Below are 19,785 nucleotides of genomic sequence, written 5' to 3' on the forward strand. Positions count from 1 at the left end.
AGGAGAGACATTTAATATAAATTCCAAGAAAGCGCATGGGCAGGAAATTCTTTCCTGGGAAGAATTGTAGTGAACTTAGAGAAAGTAAAAGTTAGCAGAACAATGAAGCCAGAAGGAAGAGGTAGTTGAAGAAAGAAGAAAGCAAACAGACAAACAGACAGAGGCATGAATACATGGAAGAGACTGATAGCTGTCAGAGGGGAGGGGGCAGGGGACACTGCATGAAAGACGGTGAGGGATTAGCCAAAGAGCAGACATATATAACCCAGGGACACAGACAACAGTGTGGTGATGGCCTGAAGGAAGGCAGGGGGCGGGGCAAGGGCTGGGTGGAGGTGGGCAAAGGGGGAAAAATTGGGGACATCTGTATTACTGTCAACAATAAAAATAAAGTTTTTTGAAACAAAGTTAATATATCTGAAAGGTGCACCATGTCTAGTAGCTGAATCAAGAAAGATTGTCTTCGTCAGTGAACTTACTGTTTTCGTCAGTGAACTTCTGTAATTTCATTGGCATTTAGGAAGCAAGTTGAAAAGAAATGGGAGTTGAAGTCAGCAAGGGCCTTCAAAGGGTTCACTTCAAAAACAAGATATTTTCCTATAGTAGTGGGGGGTTTTGTTGTTGTTGTTTTAATAGCCTTTTAGGACCATGATTCTCAGACTAAGCACCAAAGCATTTGAGGGTACCTCAGCAAACTCTCAAGATACTGTAGTATGTTTTAAATTTTTAGGGCAACACAGTGACACAGTTTGTTGGTTACCATGTGAACTAACTGGAGTCAGTAAGTTTCATTTAGATTATTCTACATTCCTTTTGTATGATGGAACGGGAAATGAAGGTGAGACTATCCAATATGATTTTAAGGTTTGAGAAATTGTGAAAGTACTTAACCCAACAAGCAGCTACATCCCATTAATAAGTAACTGTGCTTATTAAAGAATGAAATAAGATGTAATTTTTTCCTTTCAAGTGGTATCATTTCAAACATCTTCTACGTTATACGTATTTATTAAGTTATTTGGACTTTACTACTTAATTAATGGAATTGTTAGGTATGTCTGTCTTTTGGCCTGTGGGGCATAAGTAAAATATCACTGAAACACTAAGGTCACCAGGGACCAAGAAGTTCAGGAAGCCTCTGGCTTAGTACATAATGTTAAAGAACAAGTTTGTGAAAGCATTTCATGTGATGTAGTCATATATGCTAGTGTTTTGATAACTAGCTCAAGGTGCATTTATAAACTTTGGAAACTGAATAAATTGTTGATAGGAGTTATATTCTATTATAGATTGTAAAAAAAATTAGACATTATTTTGGTTCAGGTAGACCTTTCTATATCCATACAGATAAGAATCACATTTAAGGCTAATAGGTATAGATCATCTATCCTGGTAATTAGTCTTAAAATTTGTGGAACCTGGTAATTATATGTACAAACTTGTAGCTTTCTTTGTTCTACCGTGTTTTGTTTACTTTGTTTTGTTTTGCAAAGTTTCAAAGGGATTCTTGGTCTTCAAAAGCTTAGAAACAGATTTATAGAACAACTGCTTCATTTTTGCATAGTGTGCCTATTGGCACAAGGTTTTTTTTAGAGGTTAAGGATTAGATGGAAAAAGTATTTGCATCAACAATTTAAATAGAACTTACTATGAATTCCCAAAGAAATTAAAGAAAAATCTTTGAATTAATTACGCCTGTGGTTCAAAGGGTAAGTTAAAGGGTGCACAGTGAAATGTATCTCTTTTCTTTTTTTAATATAGTTTATTGATTATGCTATTACAGTTGTCCCATTTTCCTCTCTTCCCTACACTCTGCACAGCCTCTCCCACCCACATTCCCCCTTTTAGTTCATGTCCATGTATCATACTTACAAGTTTTTTAGCTTCTACATTTCCCATACTGTCTTACCCTCCCACTATTTTCTACCTACCATCTATGCTACTTATTCTCTGTACCTTTTTCCCCTCTCTCCCCCTCCAACTCCCATGTTGCTAACCCTCTATATGATCTCCATTTCTGTGGTTTTATTCCTGTTGTAGTTGTTTGCCTTTTGTTTTTGTTTTAGGTGTGGTTGTTAGTAATTGTGAGTTTGCTGTCACTTTACTATACATATTTTTTTTATCTTCTTTTTCTTAGGTAAGTCCCTTTAACATTTCATATAATAAGGGCTTGGTGATGATGAACTCCTTGAATTTGACCTTATCTGAGAAGCACTTTATCTGCCCTTCCATTCTAAATGAAAGCGTTGCTGGATAGAGCAATCTTGGATGTAGGTCCTTGCTTTTCATGACTTGGAATACTTCTTTCCAGCCCCTTCTTAACCGTAAGGTCTCTTTTGAGAAATCCGCTGACAGTCTGATGGGAACTCCTTTGTAGGTGACTGCCCCCTTATCTCTTGCTGCTTCTAGGATTCTTTCCTTCATTTTAATCTTGGCTAATATAATTATGATGTGCCTTGGTGTGTTCCTTCTTGGGTTCAACTTCTTTGGGACTCTGAGCTTCCTGGATTTCCTGGAAGTCTATTTCCTTTGCCAGATTGGGGATATTCTCCTTTATTATTTGTTCAAATAAGTTTTCCACTGGTGGCTGTTCTTCTTCCCCTTCTGGTACCCCTATAATTCGGATGTTGGAACATTTAAAGATGTCCTGAAGATCCCTAAGTCTCTCCTCATTTTTTTTGAATTCTTGCTTCTTGACTCTTTTCTGTTTGGCCATTATTTGCTTTCTTCTGGTCCACTCCATTGATTTGAGTCCCAGTTTCCTTTCCATCACTATTGGTTCCTTGTACATTTTCCTCTATTTCACTTAACGTAGCCTTCATTTGTTCTTCTAATTTGTGACCAAATTCAACCAATTCTGTGAGCATCCTGATCACCAGTGCTTTGAACTGTGCATCTGATAGGTTGGCTAATCTCTTTGTCGCTCAGTTGTATTTTTCTGGGTCTTTGATCTGTTCTTTCATTTGGGACTTTTTTTTTTTCTTCATATGCTTGTTACATAGTGAGGAGCAGAGGCTTAGGTGTTCACCAGGGCGGGGCAACCCATGTTGCTGGGTTGTGATGCTGTATGTTGGGGAGGAGTCTGATAGGGAATGATGGCACTTGCTCTGTTCTCTGCCAGACTTCAGTCCCTTCCCCTGCTTCCCCCAAGTAAGTGGGCCCTTCTGGTGCTGATTCCCATATGGGTGTGCTTGTGTACATTCTAGGACTCTGTGGGTCTCTCCAACAAACTCTTCTGTGAAGCTGGGAGCTTCTCCCAGCACCTCAACCCCCACAGGTGCTTTCAATCAGTGTTTTGAGGCTTTATTTTCCCTCAGTAGGACCCTGGATTGTGCCGTGTGTCTCACTTCCCAGTTGTTCCTCCTGGTTTATCTGCATGCAAATGTGGGACCACTTGGTCCACCAGCCACCTTGTGGGCCACACCCCTCCACTATCGCCGCCTCTCTGGTTCCACTAGCCACTGCTTTGCCGCAACTCCTCTCCACCTGGCCACCCGGCTCCAGCCCTTGTACTGATTTGAATGTTTCTTCTTTCACTCCTTGGTTGTCAGACTTCCTATACAGTTCAGTTTTCTGTCAGTACTGGTTGTTGTTTTTTTGTTTCTAAATTTTTGTTGTCATTATTTTGGTTGTGCGAGGAGGCATAGTGTGTCTGTCTACCTATATCTGCATCTTGGCCGGAAGTTGGAATGTCTCTCTTTTCTATGTCCTTCACAAATTTAATTTCTCTTTCAAAAAAGTAAACATTATCTTTAGCTTATTATTTTTCAGAAATTAGTAATTTTAACACTGAGAGTATTATATATAATAAGGGAGTTTAAAATATTAAATGATATACAAGTAGCTAGAACATAACTTTGGGTCTTTTAGATGTGCTTACCTGAATTGATTGTTAATTTAAGATTAATAACTGATGCTGTGTATAATCTTAGCTTCTATCAGTAGGACATAATTTATTTGGTTGGCGAAAAAGTTTGTTTAGTTTTTTTCCATACAAGTGCTCTAGTACTGCTTAGTTGTCTTTAACTTCATTCAAAACAACTTTGTTAGATTGTATTGTGACAGCTGTCATATCAGCATCATTTAAAAAAAAACCAAATTGGTGAATTTTGTGCAGCCATTTTAATATTGAAGATGGAAGAAAATACACAACATTGGTGGCACATTATGCTTTATTATTCCAAGAAAGGTAAAAATACAACTAAAGTGGAAAAAAATCTGCAGTGTATAGAGAAGGTGTTGTGACTGATTGAACGTGTCAGAAACGGTTTGCGAAGTTTCTTGGTACTGTTGACATTTTTGCCAAGTAATTCTGTGCTGTGGGGCTGTCTTATGCATTGGAAGATGTTTAGCGGCACCCCTGGCCTCTACCCACTAAAAGTCAATAGCAGGAGATAGCTGACTTACTCAAAACATCCAAATCAGTAGAGTTATTGGTAAAAATGAAAAGGGTGTCTTTTATTTCACAAAAAAAAAAAACAACTATACACACTTTCTGGCCAACCCAATAGATATATTTTGTAGTACTGATGTTTTTGTAATGAGTCAATCAAGTTATTAGTTGGAATAGTTAGTCATGAAAATATAAAAATCTGAATATAGTCTCTTGTGGACTAATGCATGTCTCCCCCAAGCCTTCATGCATATAATTCATGAACTAAAAAATGGTCAAAAGGATATAACTTTATTTTATTTTTGCCAATATTAGTTTATTTTTAAGAGCTTTCATATAGAAGATAAAGTAATTTTTAAACATTTTATTTATTTATTTTTAGAGGGAAAGGGAAGGAGGGAGGGAGAGAAATACTAATGTATGGTTGTCTCTCGTGTGTCCCCTGCTGAGAACTGGCCTGCAACCCAGGCATGTGCCCTGACTGGGAATCGAACCACGGTTGTTTGGTTCTCAGGCCCGAGCTCAATCCACTGAGCTACACCAGCCAGGGTGATAAAGTATAATTTTATCTCAGTGTGGAACTTAATAATTTTTCACTTACTGACTACATGGGCCATGAATTATATGTAGAGCTACATTTATACTATTTTGAATTATCATAATATCTCTGAAAGGTATAGTCAATATTATTATTTAGATTATATAGGCAATTAAATTCAGTGTTGGAAAGGTTAAATAACTTGCTCAAGATTCATAGTTTAGGCACTGGATCTAACCTGAAGTCATAGGATATTGAAAATCTACTATTTTGCCCTGGCTGGTGTAGCTCAGTGAATTGAGTGTGGGCCTTTGAACCAAACAACTGTGGTTTGATTCCCAGTCAGGGTACATGCCTGGGTTGCAGGCCAGTTCCCAGTGGGGGAAGCACAAGAGGCAACCATACATTGATATTTCTCTCCCTCTCTCCTTCCCTTCCCCTCTACAGATAAATAAAATTTAAAAAAATTTTAAATCTACTATTTTTATACAATCTCTGTAGATATGTTGTATTTATTTTAATATACATTTGTCAGGTATTGCTATGTAGTGAGTTGGCAGTTTTTGAAATTAGTTACAATATAACTGTCTTCACTGTAGTTACAATGAAAGTAAATAGTCTGTTGCTTATTAAAGAAAGAATTAAATATAATGTAATGTACTTAATAAAGAATCAAGTCATTTCATGTATAGTTTTATTCTTATGCTGCACATTTTACTGAGCAACTAACTTTCTTAAACTCTCACATACATGTTTATTTTTTTTTTCTGTAGGGAGATTCACGAACTCTTCCATTTTCTGAGAATGTGAGTGCTGTTCAAAAATTAGACTTTTCAGATACAGTGGTGCAACAGAAATTGGATGATATCAAGGATCGAATCAAGAGAGAAATAAGGAAAGAACTGAAAATCAAAGAAGGGGCTGAAAATCTGAGGAAAGTCACAACTGATAAAAAAAGTTTGGCTTATGTGGACAACATTTTGAAAAAGTCAAATAAAAAATTAGAAGAACTACATCACAAGCTACAGGAACTAAACGCACATATTGTTGTATCAGATCCAGAAGATGTTACAGGTATATTTTTTTATTTGATGTATATATGACATAATAAGAAGAAATATATTATTTTTAAAAATAGCTTTGTGATATATACTTTTTGGTTTTTCTGAAAGTACAGGTTTTTTATTTTCTCTTATAGTTAAGGTCTTATTTATGTTCTGTTCAGAAGTGCATTGAATTGATGGGTACGAAAATGGAAACATTTACTTAGAGAAGAATAAGCCTGCTGTCTACTTTCCCTCTGTCAGTAAGATATTACTTAGAGTTATTTCTCTAGTATTAATGTTTTGTATTGAGTCAGCCACATGTTTTTACCTGATACATTCTTGTGATCAGCAGCATGAGTTTGCTAGATGACTTTTTAAAGTTAAAAATGCATTCTGTGACCAAGGGGTGTTTTATTCTTTACAAATAAAGTTACTCAAACGTATGACCTTTGTTCTTCATGCTATAAGCAACTAAATTAACAAATAAAACCACTGGCAGATTGTTTAAAAAACAAGAAAATTTAAAAGCCACACATTACCATTTTTTTCTTATTTTAATTTTTAAGTATATTTTATTGATTATGCTATTACAGTTTTCTCATTTTTTTCTCCCCATTGCCCCCTCCACCCACTATTCCCATTTCCTCTAGAAATACCCCTCTTAGTTCGTGTCCTTGGGTTGTACATATAAGTTCTTTATCTTCTCCATTTCCTATACTGTTTTTAACCGCTACCCCATCTGTTTTGTACCTATCAATTATGTTTCTTAATTCCTGTACCTTTTCCCCCATTATCTCCATTCCCTCTCCCCACCAATAACCCTCCATGTGATCTCCATTTCTATGATTCTGTTCCTGTTCTAGTTGTTTGCTTAGTTTGTTTTTGATTTTGATTTTTGGGGTTTTTTTAGGTTTAGTTGTTGATAGTTGTGAGTTTATTGTCATTTTATTGTTCATAGTTTTGATCTTTTTATCAGATAAAGTCTCTTTATCATTTCATATAATAAAGGCTTGATGATGAATTCCTTTAACTTTACCTTATCTGGAAAGCACTTTATTTGCCCTTCCCTTCTAAATGAAAGCTTCGCTGAATAGAGTAACCTTCGATGTAGGTCTTTGCTTTTCATGATTTGGAATAGTTCTTGCCAGCCCCTCCTTGCCTTAAAGGTTTCTTTTGAGAAATCAGCTGATAGTCTAATGGGAACTCCTTTGTAGGTAACTGTCTCCTTTTCTCTTGCTGCTTTTAAGATTCTCTCTTTATCTTTAAACTTTGGCATTTTAATTATGATGTGTCTTGTGTTCCTCTTGGGGTCCAATTTGTTTGGGACTCTAAACTTCCTGGACTTGTATGTTTATTTTATTCACCAGATTGGCAAAGTTTTCTTTCATTATTTTTTCAAATAAGTTTTCAGTTTCTTGTTCTTGCTCTTCTCCTTCTGGCACCCCTATGATTTGGATGTTGGCATATTTAAAGTTGTCCTGGAGGTTCCTGAGTCTCTCCTCATTTTTTTGAATTCTTATTTCTTCTTTTAGTTTCAGTTAGATGTTTATTTCTTCCTTTTATTCCAAATCGTTGATTTGGGTCTCAGCTTCCTTTCCTTCACTGTTGGTTCCCTCTATATTTTTCTTTATTTCACTTCGCATAGCCTTTACTTCTTTTATTTTGCAGCCATACTCAATCATTTCTGTGAGCATCCTGATTACTAGTGTTGAGGTCAGTATCTGATAGGTTGGCTATCTCCTCATCACTTAGTTCTTTTTCTAGAGTTTTTTTATCTGTTCTTTCATTTGGGCCATATTTGTGTCTCGTGTACCTGTTACGTAGTAAGAGGCAGAGCCTTAGGTATTTGCCAGGGCTGGGCAACCTGCTCCACTGCATTCTGGCGCTTTATGTGGGGGAGGGGTCAGAGAGGGAACAATGCCACTTAATCCGTTTTCCTCCCACTTTCAGTCACTGCTCCCTCTTCCTGCAAGCAAATGTCGCCCTTCCAGTTTCTCCATTGGTGATGATTCCCAGAGGGGGGTGGGCTTGTGTACATTCTAGTTTGTACCCTTATGGGCCCTTCAGATGGACTCTCCTGAGAGACTGGCAGTTTCTTTTGCTACTGTAACTTTTTTTTCTTTGGAAAATATAACCCATAAGTCTTAATTGAAGAACATAATTTTAATCGATTGATTTTTTAATTGAATTTATTGGGGTGACATTGGCAAACAGATTTGAGGTATACAGTTCTACATACATCATCTGTATATTGTGTTGTCTATTTACTACTCCAAGTTAAGTCTCCTTCCATTACCATTTATCCCCCTTTACACTCTTCTCCCTCCTCACCCCCACTTTCCACTGGCAGTCACTGTACTTTTGTTTGTTCCATGAGTGTCTATCTTTGTTTCTCTTTGCTTAATCTCTTAACTGTTCTCACCCACAGTAGAATTAACAAACGTTTATGTTGGACATTTTTTAGTGCCTCAGTAAATAAAAATAGAAAAGCTACCTTGTTCCATCCTAGGCCATCTCTCTGAAGGCAGCACTGCTAACTTTTTGTTGTTTATACTTCCAGAAAAAAATTTCTGTGTTTGTACCAATATTCATTCATTCATATATACATTCTCTCTAAAACTTTTTACTTAAAAATTATTTAATACCATTTGATCTAATAGTTTTTTCTTTGCAAAGATGGTATTTTGAGCAAGGTATTTAATCTCTACAACCCTCCATTTGTTTATTTGCAATAAAAAGTGATATGTAAGGAGTGGTAGAGTACTAATGTATCTTGGCTCTGTAGAAATTATATAAGAAATGGTGATTAGGTAGTAAGTATTAACAGATATAAGTAAAATTAAATTTAATTAAGAAATTCAGATTGCCCATCTCAAAAGTTGCATAAAATACTTTTGATACTCCCTCTATTTGACAACCTATTTTAATGGATCAGTTTCAACATTTGGGACTATTCTTAGGGGTTTCATTTGAAGAACTCTCTATGTACTGACTTCACCTTTGTAAGAATAATCAAACCTTGAAAATGAAAGAAGTCATAGCCAAACAAGTCTTTTTTAAAATTTTATTTATATTTTTTTAAAAAAATTTTTATTTATATTTTATTGTTGGTCAAGTACAGTTCTTATTTTAAAGCTTAAATAATCCCAAAGATGTGAATTACAAAGCTAGCTAAAAAGAACTCTTCAACTCCTCAGCTAGTATTTTCCTACTCATGCACTGAATAATTACATTATAAATGGAAATTTGTATTATCAAAATGCCTTTTTAAAATAATGTTAATAAACTTAGAAATAACCTATTCCAATGGAATTTTGCTGAGCTCTATATTTTTTGCCCATTACTTTTTTAGGGAAGGTCTAAAATAAGAAATGGTACTGGAGCTTTTAAACTCTGTTTACTTAGGGAAAGTATTTCCCTCCTCTCAGAATACCCATAACTACCTTGTAATTGGAATACAGAAGAGTTCTTACCATACAATGAGTAGTCCATTTGGTTTCCCCCAATCCTTTTAAAAATGGTAACTTTACTGAAGTATAAATTATATATGGTAAAATGCACATATTTTAAGTTTATGACTTGATGAGTTTTAACAGATGTACTATATATGCTCAGGTAACCTTCACTACCACCATTGATTCTGAAATTTTCCATCACTTCAGTGGTTCTTAATCTCTAATCCCCATCTCTGATTTAGGCAACTGTTGGTCTGCCTTCTATGACTGTAGATTGAATTTGTTGTTCCTAGATTTTCATATAAAAAAATGATGTTTGAGTCTTAACTAGCAAATTCCTTTTCTCCCCCAAAAGCCATTTGGGATATTACTGTAAAACCCTCCCTAACTTTCTCTGATTATCTTCTTTATTATACTTTGTCCATTCGTTATTTTATTATGTTGTGTTGTACATGTATATATCACTTACTAAACTTTAGGCTCCTTGAGAGCAGGGATGTGTGTTCATCCACTGTGTTCAGGACTTATCTTAGAGCTTGGAACATAGTAGATATTTAGATTTCAGTGTTAGCTGATTTTCCAGCTACAGGCTAATAAAAGTGTTCTGAGCATATTCTACTTGGTCTAGACTAAGCTATGATATTCAGTAGGTTAGGGGTATTAAGTGAATTCTGATTTAGGATATTTTAAAATTTACAATAGTTTTACCAGAATGGAACCCCACTGTAAATTGAGCATGTATATGTGTATTAATAGCAGAAGTATTTGGCTAATTCCTGGTGTCTTGGGTGGGGGCAGTTATGTAAGCAAATCAATGACGAATCAAAAGAGGGACAAATTTTAAGTCTGCATTGTGTAAATTATCACTGTGTAAGTAGTTAGACAGCTCTTAATTCATATCTGCAGTAATTAGCTCTATCAATCTTTCTTATTTATAAAATAAGGATTTCTATCAGATGAACTTGCACAATAAGATGTGTTTGTTTTTCTTTCTGCTGTGTGTCCCTTAACCTCTCATTTTCTGTCCCCTTTTGTTTTAAAACTGACCTGTTTTTCAGTACTGATCTGGTATTTTTCTATTGTACTATCTATTAAACTTATCCATTAAAGTGGTTTAGAATAAGTCCCAGCACTCAAGATGCTAATAGTATCAGAGGGACAACATACATGAAAATAGATTATTATAATACTGTGTGATACATAGTTCAGTGGAAGGAGGAAAATATACTTTGAACACATTAGAAAGGGCACCTGATCAGATTGGGGATGGTTAGAGATTTTCTGAAGAAAGGAAGACCTAAGATGAATTAACGATAGTATGAAGGAAGTCACATGCATTGCATTTTTCAGAAGTAGAGAGAGAGAGATTTTTTTAACTGAACATGGGATTTCACAGGAGAATAGTAATAGAAAGTTAACCTAAAGTTACTCACTATAAGGCCTTTAATGCCCAGCTATGAAGGTGGAATTTATTTGGGGCTTCTTTAATCTAGTATCTTAATATTATATTGAAACCTTTTTATTGAATTGGTATAACATACATTTTAGAATTGTATGCTAATACTTAGAAGGTTAAAAGTGTGAACTATTGTTATATAACACCCCACACCTCAAAAGCTGATTTGGTAATTAGTAGCAGTAGCAGATGGAAATTTGTCATTAGTATTAATCATGATATATAGTTTTAAGTGTCTACTTAAGAGTAGATCCAACATTAAATGCAGTTTCTTAGAGTGGAAAAATAATTTCATTTTTCAGAATTTTTTTAATGAGGAGGACATTAATTGGGTGTTCTAGTTACCCCTATTTTGAAATGTTTCATTGTGAAGAAAATTGCTTAACAGATATATTGGCAACTGTATGTTTTCTGTGCTGTAACTTACCATACCTATAAGAAACAAAACTGAAAAGAAGAAAAGTAGCAGTTTAAAAGGGAAAATAGGTGAAATTTGAGGAAAACAGCAAAATGGTTCTCTAATTTTTGAATGAATAATAAGTGGGCTTTATAAAGCAAGATGTATCTGAAGGTTAAATTTCTGCCTGGCACACACACTTTTGTAACCTTTACAAATTACTTAACGTCTCTGAGCTTCTGGGCAGGGGAGTTATTTGTAAAATGAGGTTATATTACAAATCTTCATGAGTTTCTTTGAAGGTTAAATGAGCAGAAATACAGTGACTTAGCCTGAGCCCTGACATGTATGTAATTTTATTGCACCCTAAACATTGGTCTAAGACTATACAGAATTTATCTTCACAATAACCCCCAATTTGTGGCTGAGAAAACTAAAACACAGAAATGTTAAGTAAGTATGTGATTAAGACCACACCAATAAATAGCAGCTACAGGATTCTAACCAAGACATTTTGACCTTTACTACTAATTATATTTATGTTTTTGTAATCCTTAAGACATACTTTTCCATAAAAAGTGTTAAATATTATTACAAGTTCACAGACTGTTAGAATCAATGGATATTTAATGTCTTAGTACAACCTGCTTTAATGTGCAAAGATTTCTTATATAGCATCTTCGATAGATTATAATCTAGCTTCTGTTGTAAATGCTTCCAGAGACAGGGATTTTATTAATATTGAGGCAGACTCTCACCGTTAGATAACCAAAATGTGAAGGATTTCTCTTTATCCTGTGATAAAATATTTGTCCTTTTTTTAAATTACTTTCACCAATTGCTTCTAATTCTCTGCTTTATGGGGAAATACTAAGTGGACAGATTCTTTTATAGACAAATGTTTAAGGAAGAATTTCTCTTTTCTTATCCTAGGATGAACACTATCAACTATCCAACAAAAACATAATCATACTCTTCTCAACTGATGGCCTTCTTCTCTGAATATATTCCATTTCTTTTTAAAAATGTGCTTATAAATTATATACCATTATTTTTGTGATTTTGATTTAAGAGAGTCTTGTGGCATTTATGTAGTTAAAAAATGGAAAGAAAAATTATTCACATATCTGAGTACACTAAAGTGTTCAGACATTGCTATAATGTGCAGTTAATTTATGGACTCAACAGAGATACGCTTACTCTGCCTACAGTGACTACTGTTAATTAATGTTTGTTGAATGTTTGCTGTATACAGTTCACTTTTCTAAAGCTTTATACATATAACTTAATTACAATAATGCTGTGAGATAGATGATTTTCACTATCTGATGATTTAACAGATGAGGAAAATGAGGCAGTGTTGTTTATTAAGTAACCAACCCCATATTACATGGTTTGTGTCAAAATTAACATTTAAACCTAGGCATTCTTTTTAAGTCTATCTTATTGATTATGCTAGTACACTTGTCCCATTCTTTTTCTCCCCTTTATCCCTCTCCACCTGGAACCCCCTCCCCCCCAGCCATTCCCACCCCCCTTAATTCATGTTCATGGGTTATATACATAAGTTCTTTAGCTTCTCCCATTTCCTATAATAATCTTAACTTTCCCCATCCCATCTGTTTTGTACCTACCAATTATGCTTCTTATTCCCTGTATAATGATCCCACACCTATTTCGAGAGTTACATTCCAGAGACTCCCCGCAATACATGAAAATCTGCAAAGTAGCTGCATTATATATTTATTTTATTATTTATATATATTTTAAGGCTTTGTAAACCTTTTCCACTCTCTTATTAACCTTTCCCACACTCTTGTAAACACTTCATATGCTCTTAAACACTTTCTACACTCTTAAACCTACATAATTTTAACAACATAAAATTCTATATGGGTACAGTATACCACAAAATCCCACAATACAGCGAAAAAAACTGCCATACAGTGAAGTCGCAATAAGTGAACCATGATATAGCAAGGGACGACTGTACTTTTCCCCCCCAATTCTCCCTCTTCCCCATCCCCACTGATTATGCTCCATGTGATCTATGATTCTGTTCCTGTTCTAGTTGTTTGCCTAGTTTGTTTTTTATTTTGTTTTGTTCTGTTTTGTTTTTTAGATTTGTTGATAGTTTTAAGTTTGTTGTCATTTTACTGTTCACAGTTTTGATCTTTTTCTAAGATAAGCCCCTTTAACATTTCATATAATAAGGGCTTGGCGATGATGAACTCCTCTAACTTTACCTTGTCTTGGAAGCACTTTATCTGTCCTTCCATTCTAAATAATAGCTTTGCTGGATAAAGTAATCTTGAATGTGGGTCCTTGCTATTCATGACTTTGAGAACTTCTTTCCAGCCCCTTCTTGCCTGCAAGGTTTCTTTTGATCAATCAGCTGACAGTCTTATGGGAACTCCTTTGTACGTAGCTCTCTTCTCTTGCTGCTTTTAAGATTCTCCCCTTTTTAAAATCTTGGGTAACTTGATTATGATGTATGTGTCTTGGTGTGTTCCTCTTGGGGATCCAACCATTTTGGGACTCTCTGAGCTTCCTGGATTTGTCTATTTCCTTTGCCAGATTGGAGAAGTTCTCTTTCATTATTTGTTCAAATAAGTTTTCAGGTTCTTGCTGTTTCTCTTCTCCTTCTGACACCCCTGATTCATATATTGGAATGTTTAAAGCAGTCCCTGAGGTTCCTAAGCCTCTCCTCATTTTTTTTAATTCTTATTTTTTTATTCTATTCCAGTTGAATGTTTATTTCTTCCTTTTGTTCCAAATCATTGATTCATATCTTGGCTTCCTTCCCCTCACTGTTGGTTCCCTGTATAATTTTATTTATTTTCCTTTGCATAGTCTTCACTTCTTCCTTTATTTTGAGGCCGTACTCAGTCATTTCTGTGAGCATCCTGACTACCAGTGTTTTGAACTCTGTATCTGAAAGGTTGGCCATCTCCTCATCATTTAGTTCTTTTTATGGAGTTTTGATCTGTTCTTTCATTTGGGCCATATTGCTTTGTCTCATCAGCACACTTGCTACGTTGTAAGGGGTGGAGCCTTGTGTATTCGTCAGGGCAGGGCAGCCAACTTTACGAAGTTGTGGTTTGGTATGTGCAGGACAGGTCAGAGACAAAACTGTCAGTTGCTCTGCTCTTGCCCCACTTGCAAGATGTAGGTAGTTTTTCCCACTACCACAACCCCCACAGGTTTCTACAGCCAAAGGCTCTGATGCTTTATTTTGTCTGCACTGAAACCCTGGGTTGCACGATCTGTCCTGTGCCCCAATTGTTCCTCCTGGTTTATCTGCACACAAATGGGGGCTGCCCGGTCAACCAGCTGCCACCTCATACCCCTGGTCTGCCAACCCCCACCTTGCCTGCCATGTGTCCTCTTCCCTTTGGCTGCACATTTCCGCCCCTCCTACCAGTGTGGATGAATGTTTCTCCTTCAACATCTTGGTTGTCAGAAGTTCTATTTCCAGAGAATTACTTCAGTGGAACTTCTGTAATATTTGAATATGCTTTGACTCAAACTAATGAGGTAATGAGTAGAGAATTTTATTTAATTGTCAACTATCCTAGCCAAATTGATTTAATTTTAAAATAATAGTATTGCAAAAACACTGGGCAGTGATCTAATTCAACTTCAGTTTCAATGTAATCCCTTCTACAGCATACTTGGCAGATGGTCCTGCAAATCTACTTAAATATTTTCTTAACTTGAATTTTTATATTATCTGGAACCATAAGGAAATTACATTTAGGTGACTTCAAGCTCATCTCCAACCCTATAATTCTTTATTCCTTGAAAATATTAACTTGGCAATTTTAATCAACAGTTAGTCCTAGTAAGTAATTTTAACATATTATTTAATTTACAGATTGTCCAAGAACTCCAGACACTCCCAGTAGTGACCCTCGTTGTTCTACTAGCAATAATAGATTGATGGCCTTACAAAAACAGTTGGATATAGAACTTAAAGTAAAACAAGGTGCAGAGAACATGATACAGATGTATTCAAATGGATCATCAAAGGTAAGTACAATAAATGTAAGTGTAGACAGTCAGTCCCCAATATTCTCAGATTCCATAAATGTATGTTCACCTACCCAGTAGGATTTATTCATAACCCGGACAACAGTGCTCATGACACTTCCACAGTCATTAGTGGACATATACAGAGGATCAATACATTTGAATTATCTGATGCATATGTTCACAGCTGAGGATGAACAAGATGACACTCTGCCTTCTAATATAATCACTTATACTGTAAACCAGTGATTTCTCAACCAACATGCTGCAAGAATTTTAAAAACTTGCAATAATTACCCTCTGACTATTAATAACTTAAATACCCTCTGACTATTTAGTCAAGGGCACTGACCTCCTTTCCCTTAGGTTGTCAAATAAAAAGACAACAGCCAACACAATAGCCATCTGGTGTGAATCAAATTTATACCTTTTGTGTGTGTGTGTGTGTGTGTGTGTGTGTGTGTGTGTGTTCGGCAAAAAAAAAAAATAACAACTTTTAGTGTGCTGCAGAATTTTAGTAATTAATTTGTTTGTTTGCCATGAAATGAAAAGGCTAAAAAATTGCTGCTGTAAACAAGTATTTTGTAGAACAAATTGGAAAGAAATGGGTTTTAAAAGAGCTTGTTTCTATTTAAACCCATCAAGAAAAAATTTTGGCTGAATGAGTAAAGGATACACAGAAATTCTTCATATTTGCAACTTTTCTGAAAATCTAAACTTGTGAAAAGTTCATTTTAGAACATTTAGGCTCTAATGGGTTTTCCATCACTTATATACAGGTTTTGAGAAAAGAACAAATGAAAAGATAAGACATTCTACTTGGTTTGTGGGTTCTTAGGGAATCTCGTGTGAGCATATAACTCCTAATTGAAAATCAGTGTTGTAGAGAACAATTGTCGCTAATGCAAATGTGTCTTTGTTCTCTGGTATAGTATGGAAGAAAAAATGTTGGGAACCACTAAAACAGATTATCATAAAAGTTCTTTCTAATCTCAGGTTCTGTAGCTGTATAATTTACAAAAGTCTTAGAAAGGTGGATTTATTATAAAATCCACCCTTGGATTTTTATTTCAGATACTCATTTCAAATATTCTTGCCTCTACAAATCAGTTTTTCTTCTATATTTAACAGAAGTTTGTTAAATAATTTCAGAATGAAAGTTCAAGTATTATTATTATTATTATTATTACTATTATTTCAGTTTAAGAAGAATTTGAAATTGGAGGTGAGGGGAGAATCTTTGCTTGGAGCCATGCACCATGCCTACCCACCCAAATGAAATTTGGGAAGATGCAGAAAAGAAAGAGTATATTATAAATAAGATTTTTAATCTTAATTATGAAAATTAGATTTTATGCTGTGTTTCAAAAGAATTTTAAATTATTTTTAGAGAAATATATTCATTTATATGTGATACTTATATACTTGATAGCATATTATTTCACTAAGTTTAAACATTTATTATGCGGTAAAAGAATTGGTTTTTGTGTGTTTTTATTTTTAGTATTAATCTTTAGTATCTTTTTTATCTTCATCAAACATCATTTTGGACTTCTTTTTAAGAGAAATATGTGAATGCACCGCATTATGCAGAGTGTTTTAAAATTAAGTTAACTCAGCTATCACCCTCTGGAGTAAGGTTTTTTACATTTAGGTTTGATAGATTAGATTGAGAAATTCGTGAATTCTTTGAGGTTATAGGAGAAGTGAGTGTCACAATGGTAGATGAATGATGAGAGAGCCATAACACCACTCCCCTCCAAAACTGAGCAGGGTTATGGACAAATTGAAACAAATATATAACTTATGATAACCACAGTCCAAAATGAACAGGGCTATGAGCAGCCTGCTAAAACAAACAGATAATTTCTTATAGCTTTTATTTATATTTTTACATTTTTAAAGATTCTATTCATTTATTTTTAGAGGACAGGAGGGATACAGAGAAAAACTTCAGTGTGTGAGAGGCAATATCAATCGGTTGCCTCTTGTGCACTCTCAACTGGGGATCTAGGCTGCAACCCAGGCATGTGCTCTGTCTGGGAATCGAACCCATCACTCTTTGGTTCACAGGTCAGCACTTAATCCACTGAGTCACACCAGCCTGGGCCAATAGCTTTTACTTTTAATTAGAAGGCTTATTTATTTGAGAATGGCCCGGGTGAAGGTCCAAAGCATATTAACAGCTGCTATAGTTTCTGAGGTAAGCCTGCCAGTTATTTTTATCTAGATTGGGTTCTTTATCTTTAAACCTCTCAAGGAGTCATAATGTATCCTCGTGAGATTAGGGATGATTGTAAATTGAAGTTTTATGGAATGTTAATTTATTCAGTAAGGCCTGCCAGTTTGATAGCAGTTATGGTGGGCTCTGCAGTATGAATGTATTAAAGATAGTGCTTTACACATAGTAGGTGCACTAGAGATAGATACCCTGCTTTCAACAGGCTTACTATCTGAAAAGGAGATATCACAAATAGATAATTATAATATATAATAATGGTATATACAAGTTACTTTAGAAGCATAGTAGTCACTTAGCTGCCTGAAGAAATTATGAAATTCTTTGTATAAAATTTTAAGTAGGATTTGGAGTTTAAGAAGGAATTACTTTGTAGGAATGGTGAGCTGGGTAAACCCAGGATACAAGGTCTGTCCAGAAAGTATCCAGCCATCTACTATGAAGAATTGAGGCCTTTATTGAAGAAGATACAGGATACAAGAAACATTGTACACAGAACAGTGATGCCTCAGTCCCCTTCAGATACACACTTTGGCACCTCACACAGTTCTCCCAATTGCCATCAGATGCCCCATCATATTTTCCTTAATCTCATCAATGGTCTGAAATCTCTTCTCTTTCAAAGGTGATTTTAGTTTGGGGAAAATCCAGAAGTTGCAGGGCACCAAATCTGGGCTGTAGGGGGACTGAGTCACCTGGGTGATTTGATGTTTCACCAAAAAACTCTGCACGAGATGTGATGCATGAGCAGGTGCACTGTCACGATGAAGCTGCCAATTACCAGTTGTCCATAGCTGTGACCATTTTCACTGTATGCATCTCTCAACCATGAAGATCATTAAGGTAATACTCCTTAATTGTTTGGCCTGGAAGAGCACTACTCATGACGGACAACACCTTCCCAATCAAAAAACACATGGTCTTAATCTTGCTGCGACTTTGCCACGCGTTCTTCAGGCACAGAGAACCAGGTGACTTCCATTGGGATAACTGAGCCTTTGTTTCTAGATCACAGCTGTGGATCCATGATTCATCTCCATTTATAACCTTCTTAAGGAAATCTCATTCATTGGTAGCAGTTTGAATCAAGTCATTAGCAACTGCAGCATGATGTTTCTTCTGCTCTGCTAGCAAAAGCAGTGGAATGAATTTTGCTAACACACATTTCATGCCAAGATCCTGTGTCAAAATCTCGGATACAGTAGTTTTCGGAGTCCCCAGATCAGCTTGTAGTTTTCGCACTGTCAGTTGTGATCTTTGTTGATTACAGCTCATACACGTTCAGCATTCTCAGATGTTCTGCTTGTTGTGGGCCTTCCAGAACATGGATCACTTTAAAGAGATTCTCAACCATCTTTAAAGCATTTGTGCCACACTTTTCTTTGCACTGCATTCTCGCATTGTCTCTGAAAGCCTTCTAAATCATCTGAATAGTTTCTGCAGAGGAATGTTAAAGCTTGATGCAAAATTTGATGCAGATTCGTTGCTGTACTTGCTCTATTATTTTGAATGTGATGGCCACGCAGTACACATGCTCACTCAACAGTGTTTACTACCCCCACTGACTAGTACAGTGAAGTCCTCCTTGTTCATGCATGCACATTCCAGTCTACTCTACCTGGCCGCCAAGTTACATCTGTGACACGCAAACCATTCTTTATATATTAACAATGGCTGGACATTTTCTGGACAGATCTTGTGTATAGAGTAAGGAACTGTAGTTATTCTAAAAAATGGAAGTGCTTTAGTATGACTATAACAGAGGCCCTTGACTTATTTCTTATCCAACATATCTGAGGGTGGATAGAATGCACTTGTAATAGTAACAATCATCAATTCTACCATTTTCAATGAGAGGCCATGCTCTTATGGGAGAACAAATCTGAATCTCCAGAAAGGCACATCTTATTTGAGAAAAGTCCTCTAGGTCATTTGAATGGGACTTTTTATTTCTCTACTGGTAGAGCTCTCACTCTATGAGATACAATGAGAGGTATGGCATATTTGAACGGCAAACCAGATTATAAAGTACTGTGGGCAAAATTAAACAGTTGAGATTTTATCTTACAAGATATGTGGAACTGTTCAAAGACTTTTAGCAGAGGAAATACATGATCAGATTTAAAGTTTACAAAGTTCACATCCTTCTTCAGACTTGGGGAACTAGAGAAGGTCAAGTATACAGGCAGTAAGTTTAAGTAGGCTTTTGCAGTAGTCCAGGTTAAACAG

General features: G+C 35.6%; 1 protein-coding gene across 2 annotated transcripts in view; it reads left to right on the forward strand.

Moving 5' to 3' along the window:
- Window positions 1-19,785, forward strand: part of PKN2 (protein kinase N2) — a 123,600-nt gene that overhangs the window by 41,555 nt on the left and 62,260 nt on the right. For both annotated transcript variants that reach the window (XM_037136521.2, XM_037136523.2), the window contains exons 2-3: window positions 5,705-6,005; window positions 15,163-15,317. In XM_037136521.2, coding sequence (XP_036992416.1) covers window positions 5,705-6,005; window positions 15,163-15,317 — 456 coding nt within the window. The remainder of the gene's footprint in view (window positions 1-5,704; window positions 6,006-15,162; window positions 15,318-19,785) is intronic.

This window comes from Artibeus jamaicensis, unplaced genomic scaffold, assembly GCF_021234435.1.
Source record: "Artibeus jamaicensis isolate MK-2021 breed Jamaican fruit bat unplaced genomic scaffold, CSHL_Jam_final scaffold_1019, whole genome shotgun sequence".
NCBI lineage: Eukaryota > Metazoa > Chordata > Mammalia > Chiroptera > Phyllostomidae > Artibeus > Artibeus jamaicensis.